Here is a 9,558-nt window from a genome sequence, read left to right as displayed (position 1 = left end):
CGGGGGTGGGGTGGGGTGGGGGGGGAATAATCCTCAAGGCACATACATACACCTTACACGAGCTTAACATCTGGCAGGTTTCATCCTTCCCTATATCTCATGCCATAGAGAAACCAGAATCCTAGCACAAAACATACTATAATCTTCACTACCCATTTCTTAGCCTGTCTTGTAACTACACAGCGATGGGTCATTGGCATAGCAAATCCCAAACTCTCTTTACCAACTACAGCCTAGCTCAGAGCAGAATTCCCCACCCTCTTTTGACTTGCTAGTGTTTGGAGCAGTAACTGTATGACATGGCTGGACTGATTGAATACATCAACTGCTGGGTGACTATGAATGGTTCCTTTCCTGCTCTGAATTAGACAACTCACTCAAACCATAGGCGCATCAGGTCTGGGACAAATTATGCATTTCTCCAAGAGGGACCCAACTTCTAAGCCTCCCCAGGACTCTGAAGTCAAAGCACAGAAATGTCAGCAAGGCCCTGACAGTCAGCAAAAGCTGCCACAAGCTTGAGCTCTTTCCTCACAGATAATAAGGGTTCTCCTGTTGCTAAAAGTGAAAAAGCTAGCTGAAAGCAACAAATCTCTTAGTGAAAAGTTGCGTGGATCACTACTTTATACAAACCCAGAGGGAAAAAATCCACATGGATCAAAGAGGCGGGAATTGATCAAATACTAAGATCTAGACTAAACCTTGATGTCTGATTCCAATGCTAAGGGGGATATATATAGATGGCAGACAACCATAAAAATAAATATCAGTGTGCCACAGTTTACTCCCGGTGACATAACAACACTGAACTGACATAATGAGGTGGCAGGCTGGTTTGCAACTAAGAGACCATCTTCAGGGAAGGATGCAGGCAGAGGCTATTCTGAAGGCTGAAGGAAACACTACTGAGACTGAATACTAGACTCAACCAATCACTCATTAACTTGGGCCAAGAGTCAACTTCTCAGGGCCAAGGTTTACTCATCTGTAAAATGGGAATGGCAAGTGGAGATAGAATAGCCACTGCAAATAGAAGGCATATGGACCTTTAAGCAAATCTAGATTTGAATACTGTCACTTAATGAATAACACTGAGTTAAATTCCCTCAAGTAGTAAAATGATGGTAACACCCAACTGCAAAAGGCTGTGGCAAAAACTGAGTAAAGTGCTCATTACTGTACCAAGCCTAAGGAATCTCTAATTACTAAAAATTTCTATTAAGACTTACTGAATGTTTATAATACTGCCTGACATGGTGTTGAGCACTTTGCATGCTTTACCTTGTCATACCTGTTTTGTCTACTCTGCAAGATTTGTATAAACACGTTTCTATACATAAATATGAGCATAGAAAAACTAAAAGGATACACACAAAAATGCTAATAGTGAGTATCTCTTGGGAGGAGAAATACGATTTTTTTCTCTTTGCTTACTTGCTTTTTCCAAAATTTTCTACAAACATCATTTATTGAGGTATATTTCTATATTTTTAATGCCAAAATACATTAAAATACAATGAAAATCAAGACATTGCTCACAGGTAATCTCCTACGTGAGCCACTTCTTTCGGAGGTAAGAGCTAACAAAAGTTCTGCTTTCCCTGAGAACTGGCACGTGCTCTGCTTTTCATTAAGATTAACTGACTTCTACCATCTTCACTTTGCCACCAGGGGGCACAGCCAAAATTTTAGTTCAATCATTCAGTCAGGTCCTCGTTCTTTGCATATTTCTATTTTAATTTCCCCAGTTTCAACTTTCTATTCTAATCTATATGTCTTATACTGATTTGGGATTTGTTTATATTTTACTGCTTTTCTCAATGTTTATCATAAATTTATTGTCTACAAATCCTTTGTAGATTAAGGCAAGGTATACATACACTTAAGCTGAAGACTTTAAGGATTGCTACTGCCCATACACTTCATGCTGGATCCCTGCATTTCACAGAATTCTTGGTTAGGACATTAAATGATAGAATTACCACCTCTAAATACAATCTGAATTTTTTTTTAAATGCAAAACTGCAACATCTCCCAATACCTGCAACAATAACAAAAATACCACAACTTTTAAAGTCTTAGAAGTCCCATAATTAAAGTCAGTTTTATTAAATGCTCAATTCTCAAAATTATATAATTTCTTTTTACTATAAAAAAATCTCCATCCCCATCTCACCCTTCTTCACTCACCACCCCCCCCAAGGTAGGTACTGTCCAAACAGAAGCAAACCCAACAAAGTCTACCATACACCCAAAAGCAGGGAAGACAGGAGGTCCCCAGAGGACAAGATATGCGGGTGTTATCGTGCAGAACCCTCCTGCAAGGGGGAGAAAGAATGGGAAGAGCTCACATAACAAGAAGGGAACTGGAATAGGCAGACTGACAAAGACTTGTATAATTTATACCAATTTACAAATGCTTGAGGTGTCCACCAACTCCAAGAGAAGAGACCAGACTAATACACAAAGGAAGGCCTCTGCCAGCGTCTCATCTCCCTGAGGGCCTCCCTTCAGGAGTCATTAGGAAGCCCAAACAGCTTCACAGTTCCTGCTTCCCGACTGCTGTCATATTTGCCATCTTTGTCATCACAGGCAAATGCCAGCAGAGGCCTTTTGGGGTGCCAAGCCACGGTGAAAGTCGGGGACTCACACTGCACCTCCCATAGCTTGTCTCCTATAAAAATCAATATAGAGAAACCAATCAATACATTAATAATAAGAAACCACATTCATTAAGTACTTGCCTACGTTAACTCATTTAATCCACTTTTTTTTTTAAAGATTTTATTTATTTATTTGAGAGAGAGAATGAGAGAGAGCACATGAGAGGGGGGAGGGTCAGAGGGAGAAGCAGACTCCCTGCCGAGCAGGGAGCCCGATGCGGGACTCGATCCCGGGACTCCAGGATCATGACCTGAGCCGAAGGCAGTCGCCCAACCGACTGAGCCACCCAGGCGCCCTCATTTAATCCCCTTTTTAAAAAAGATTCTGTTTATTTATTTGAGAGAGCACGAGCCTGGGGGGGCGGCCGGGGAGGGGCAGAGGGAGCGGGTGAAGCAGACTCCCCGCTGAGCAGGGAACCCAACATGGGGCTCAATCCCAGGACCCTGAGATCATGACCTGAGCTGAAGGCAGACGCTTAACCGACTGAGCCATCCAGGCGCCCCTCGTTTAATCCACTTATTAACCCTACAGGACAGGTACAATCATTACCCCATTTTACAGAGAACACCAAGGCACAGGGAAAACACAAGCCAGTAGGTGGCAGAGCAAGATCTGAATGCAGAGCCTATGATCTAAACCTATTCTGTACTCCCTAGGAAAACAGTAACAGCAGTTAATATTTATTGAGCACCCCTTAGGAATCAGATGGATTATACTTTAGTTTAATAAAGTATAATGACAATGCAGCAAGGCAAGTAATGATTTTAAACCCCATTTTATAAAGGAACCGGTGACTGAACAGTTAAGTCATACCTCAAGGAAGCAGCAGAGTCAGCACATGAAGTGAGTCTGTTTCCAAAGTCACAGGTCTTTCTGCTAAATCACAATGCTTTACAAATAGATTTTTTTCCCCAAAAAATGTCATTCTTCCTACTTGAAATTAAACATGATTTTTCTAAAGCCATTATTCCTTTAGTCCCACTTTACTTTTTTTCAACCTTAGGGTTAAGATTAATGTTATAAAACATAAACAATGTGGTGTTATTTTAAAGTTGCAGGATACATTAAATTATATGCTTCAAACTGGTCAACTATACGGTAAGTAAATTATATTTCAATAAAGCTGTTTAAAATATATATTTTTTATACACACATGAACACAACGTGTGTGTAGAGAGAGAGAAAGAGAGATTCTTTTTGTTAAGTAATCCTATTTCAGGGACAGTTAACCACTCTTCATGATGCTAGTATCTGGCAGTCTAGCTATACATCTGAGCAAATTTCTGTATTACACAAACATAAAGAATAGTTTCAGAGGCTGCTACCCCTGTTTTACTTCTCTTTAGGCCTCTACTCCATCATTTGTCAGTCATTTGGGATTGGTTAGGATAAAGAAATTTATACAGATCAAGAAAACCAGAGTAGACATGAAAAGGCCTTCTAAAACGTTTCCTAAATAACCATGTGGCTTCATAAACTTTAACATCTTGACAGTTTTATTGGAAAGTTTAATCTCTGAATGATAAATAAGGTGCTATCTGGGTGAGACTGACATTACTACTCCAGGCCGCTGAAGTTCTAAAAACACCAGTGCAATATGTATGGCGCATCTAAAAAGCTGAAAGTAAGTGGACTGTTAAAATACATGCTATCAGAAATAAAATTCCTTATTTTACATTTAACCATTAAAAATATGTAAAACACAAAATCTTATTTAATATGACTCCCTCTATAGGGGCGCCTGGGTGGCTCAGTCGTTAAGCGTCTGCCTTCGGCTCAGGTCATGATCCCAGGTTCCTGGGATCGAGCCCCGCATCGGGCTCCCTGCTCAGCGGGGAGCCTGCTTCTCCCTCTCCCACTCCCCCTGCTTGTGTTCCCTCTCTCGCTGTCTCTCTGTCAAATAAATAAATAAAATCTTTAAAAAAAAGAATATGACTCCAACTATACATAGTATAGTATGTGTATATACACACACAGAGATGTATAGATGTCTATGTATAAAATATCTATAAATATAAATATCTACGTGTGAAAAAAAGATTGGAAAGAAATATACTAATACGTTAGGAATTCGCTACCTCCAAATTATGGACCTATGTGTGACTGTTAATTTCTTCTTTATATTTGTCAGCATTTTCCAAATATTCTATACTGAGCATATATTACTCTTATTTTACAAACTAACATACAAAGACATGCTTACTGCATAAAATTCCAACAGTACTAGGGTATAGAGCAGCACTGGGGAAGAGAAACTTCTGTGATTGGAACATTTTACATCTGCGCTATCCAATACAGAAACCACCAGCCACATGTGGCTACTGAAGTCCTTAAAATGCACCTAGGGTAACTGAGGAACTGAATTTTTCATTTTATTTAATTGGTTTCAGTAGTAATACTTAAATTATAATTTAAGGTAAATTTTATATTCTCCCAATCTTCTAAGTCTGAAACAAATTCTTTCAAAAGTCCTTCTATTAATTTAGCTTTAGTTTCTTTACCTAAATAGGAACACATCATATGCACTGATTGGCTACTTGCTTTGCTCATTCAGTAAAATGCCTTGCCAATCTTGCAATTCAGCACATATAGAGCTATGTTTTTCTCTTGGCACACTGTAATATGGATGTATCACAACTTACTTAATTATTCCTTCATAATGAAAATTCAGACTATTTCCCTTTTATGTATAAAACAATGCTATAAATATAATTGTGCTTCCCTTTGATAATCATCTGACTTAATTTTTAGCCTAGGTTATAGAGAAAATTAAAAAAAATGTTAAAAGTATTTGTCTGAACTACTTAGAAAAATTAATACAGTCGTATTTGATATATTCCTGAAAGATTATATGTGAACTATATCAAAGTTTAGGGGCACCGGGGTGGCTCCGACGGTTAAGCAGCCGGCTCTTGATTTCAGCTCAGGTCATGATCTCAGGATCCTGGGATCAAGCCCCGTGGTGAGCTCTGCACTCAGCGGGGAGTCTGCCTGAGGATTCTCTCTCCCCCACCCCTCTGCCCCTCCTCACGCTTGTGCACTCTCTCTCTAAAGTGCCTGGGTGGCTCAGTCGGTAAAGCATCTGCCTTTGGCTCAGGTCATGATCCTGGGGTGCTGGGATTGAACCCCATGTCAGGCTCCTTGCTCAGCAGGAAATCTGCTTCCCCCTCTGCCTCTGCTGCTCCCCACCCTTCACTCATGCTCTCTCTCACTCACACTCTCTCTAATAAATAAATAAAATCATTTAAAAAATAAAAATTAAATAAATAAATAATAAAATCAATCATATTTCATACATATTAGGTGAGGCAGACAAACTTGCACAAAGATGACACGGGAAAAACATGCACACGCATGCACTGTTAAGAACAAACACTGCAATAACCTTTCTGTAAGTGGTTTGGTCCTTCACAAAATGTGAATACCTTGGACTCAGTCAGCAATCCCACTTCACTGGTTTACCCAAAAGGATGACCTAAAATGAAGTCCATAAGGAATATTTCTCACAAGCATTACTTATAATGGTGCAAAGGACGAGAAACAACCAGAGCTGGGCAACTGAAGTACCTACAGGCATGTGTAAGTATATACTGGCAGTTAAAGAATATACGGACATATTCAACGGAATTCTAGACTGCATGAAAAGCGGCAGCAGAGCTCAGTAGCCATCGCCATGTTAAGAAGCTGTAACATCCTGAGGTGAGGCAGGCACAGCCTGGAGCAGGAGAATACCCAGACATCACACAAACAAGGGTGACACAAAGGAGCTGCGTATGGCTGCTGAATGGCTGGACAACACTTACCACACTGTCATCAACAGTGGCATTTTTACATTGTGGAATTCCAATTTTTTAACTTTACTCTTTGAGGTCTTCTATATAGTTTAAATTCTTTTACTAAAGTATCATGTATTCCCCAAAACAATAAAGCTCCATTACAAAATAAATCTGAGGAAATGACAGAAGACGGCAGAGTTCAGGAGGTTCCTGAGCTCAGCCCCTCCCGCAGACACACTGAGGCAACAAGTGTATCTACTGCAATTAACTCTGAAAATGATCTGAGGACCGGCAGAAGAGATCTTCCACAGCTAATCCTAGAGAGAAGCCCACATTGAAAGGGTAGGAGGGGTGGAGACAGGGCCAGGAACCAAACCCCTGGTGCATATAACCACAAACAGGAGAGCCATCACAAGCATGGAGGAGTGAAGGGATCAGATCCCACACAGGGCAATCCTGGCCGTAAGGACCTACACTGGGAAGACAAGTGCCCATAAGGTCTGGCTTTGAAAATCAGCAGAGCTTAACTCCAGTTGAACTGGAGGGCAAAAGAGCCAGCACACTACTAAGTATCTCAGGCGGAGACAGCACTGAAGAAGCAGCTTGAAAAGCGCCTAGGGTACACATGAAGGAGATATAGGAAGGGCAAACGTCTGCAGATTTCTCCAGGAAAAAAAAGTGCTGGCGGGTGCCATTTTTCTTGTTGTCCGTGAGCCTAGACAGCTAGATGCTTGCAGAAGCCAATTCTAACACGCTCCATCTACCTTGTTAACAACACATGCCCTGGGCGCCTGGGTGGCTCAGTTGGTTAAGCGACTGCCTTCGGCTCAGGTCATGATCCTGGAGTCCCTGGATCGAGTCCCGCATCGGGCTCCCTGCTCGGTAGGGAGTCTGCTTCTCCCTCTGACCCTCCCAACCCTCCCCCCTCTCATGTGCTCTCTCTCTCGGTCTCTCTCTCTCAAATAAATAAATAAAATCTTTAAAAAAAAACAAAAAACAAAAAACAACACATGCCCTGCCCCAGCATTACCCTACCACCCACCCTACCCAACCCACTGGCCTCCACAGGGACCCCTCCAAAGCAGCTCCTCCTCTGCCATATCCAGCAGGCAGCCCCACATGGGACCAGCATCCCTCCAAAGTGACTCCTGCCCTGGGGGACAGGGAGATAACCCTACACACCGGCTTGCCCACAGTTCCTACAGCTGGGCCTCTCAGCTGGCTGCACAAAGAACAAGCCCTGCCCTTCTGTGTACCTGCAGCTGTCGCACAGGCTAATTACACACAGCTAGACTGAGTGCCAGCCCCACCCACCATTGAGTCCATGGCAGCTGCAGCCGGGCCTCTCAACAGCATGGGAAGCAAACCCTGCCCAGTGCACCTGCAGCAGGCAAAGAGGGTCACTGCAGCCAGGTGGGCTGAGAGCCAGCCCCACCCATCAGCATGCCCACAGCAATCACAGCTCAACCACAGCAGGAGGGTGCACACAGCCCACACAGGGGACAGCCCTAGTATGCCTGGTTCCGGTGACCAGGGCAGATAGCATACAGGGCACCACAGGACCTCTTCTACGTAAAAGTCACTACTTTCAAGGCCAGGAGATGTAGCTGACATAGCTAACACATAGAAACAAACATGGACAGTTAGACAAAATGAGGAGACTAAGGGATATGTCCCAAATGAAAAAAGACAAAATCACAGAGAAAGGACTAAACAAAATGGAGATACGTGATATGCCTGATAAAGAGTTCAAAGTAACGGTCCTAAAGATACTCAACTGGACTTGAGAAAACAGTGGATGAACTCTGTGAGAATTTCAACAGAGACAGAAAATGTAAAAAAGAGCCAGTCAGAGCTGAATACAGTAACTGAAATGAAAAATACACTAGAGGAAATCAACAGCAGACTACGAGATGCAGAAGAACGGATCAGAGATCTTGAAGACAGGGTAACAGAAAGCAACTAAGATGAACAGCAAAAAGACAAAAGAATTATAAACATGAGAATAGGTAAAGAAACCTCTGCAAAATCATCAAGCATGATAGCATTTGCATTATAGGAGTCCAAGAAGGAGAAGAGAGAGGAAGGGGGCAGAAAATTTATTTGAAGAGATAATAGCTGAAAAATTCCTGAATCTGAGGCAGGAAACACACATCCAGATCCAGGAAACAAAGAAAGCTCCAAACAAGATGAACCCAAAAAGGTTCACACCAAGACACATAATCATTAAAATGGCAAAAATTAAAGATAAAGAGAGAATCTTAAAAGCAGCAAGAGAAAAGTAGTCACATACAAGGGAAAACACATAAGGCTATAGGCTGATCTCAGCAAAAATTTTGCAGGCCAGAAGGGAGTGGCATGATATATTCCAAGGGCTGGAAGAAAAAAACCTACAACCAAGAATACTCTACCTGGCAAGGCTATCATTCAGAATTGAAGGAGATAAAGAGTTTCCCAAACAAAAGGGAGTGTTTCACCACCAAACCAGCCTTACAAGAAGTATTTAAGGGAATTCTTTAAGTGAAAAGAAGAGGCCATAATTAGAAGAAAATTATGAAAGGAAAAAATTTCACTGGCAAAAGCAAACATATGATTAAAGGTAGCGGACTAATCACTTATAAAGCCATTATGAAGGTTAAAACACAAAAGCAGTAAAATCAATTACATCTACAAAAATTACTCAAGGGATACACAAAATAAAAAGATATGACATAGACATAAAATGTAGAAGGGTAGTAAAAATTCAGTGCTTTTTAGAATGTGTTCAAGCTTAAGCAACTAACAATATAGACTGCTACATACATAGGATGTTATTTATGAACCCCATGGTAACCACAAATCAAAAACCTATAACAGATACAAAAAACAAAGAGAAAGTAATCCAAACACAACATTAAAAAAAGCCATCAAGGGTGGCTGGGTGATAGACATTGGGGAGGGTATGCGCTATGGTGAGCGCTGTGAGTTGTGTAAGACTGATGAAATACAGACCTGTACCTCTGAAACAAATAATACATTATATGTTAAAAAAAAAAAAAAAAAAAGAGGAAGATAGCAGGAAGGGAAGAATAAAGGGGGGGAAATCAGAGGGGGAGACGAACCATGAGAGACTACGGAC

The 9,558-nt window shown here is 41.4% G+C and overlaps 1 protein-coding gene across 1 annotated transcript in view; it reads right to left on the bottom strand.

The window, feature by feature from the left end:
- Window positions 1-2,068: 2,068 nt before the first annotated feature.
- THOC3 (THO complex 3) overlaps window positions 2,069-9,558 on the bottom strand; it is a 20,558-nt gene continuing 13,068 nt past the window's right edge. The window contains exon 6 of the mRNA XM_021698542.2: window positions 2,069-2,674. Coding sequence (XP_021554217.1) covers window positions 2,511-2,674 — 164 coding nt within the window. The 3' untranslated portion in view covers window positions 2,069-2,510. The remainder of the gene's footprint in view (window positions 2,675-9,558) is intronic.

This window comes from Neomonachus schauinslandi, chromosome 7, assembly GCF_002201575.2.
Source record: "Neomonachus schauinslandi chromosome 7, ASM220157v2, whole genome shotgun sequence".
In the NCBI taxonomy this organism is placed as follows: Eukaryota; Metazoa; Chordata; class Mammalia; order Carnivora; family Phocidae; genus Neomonachus; species Neomonachus schauinslandi.
This window is presented reverse-complemented; position numbering and strand designations above follow the sequence as displayed.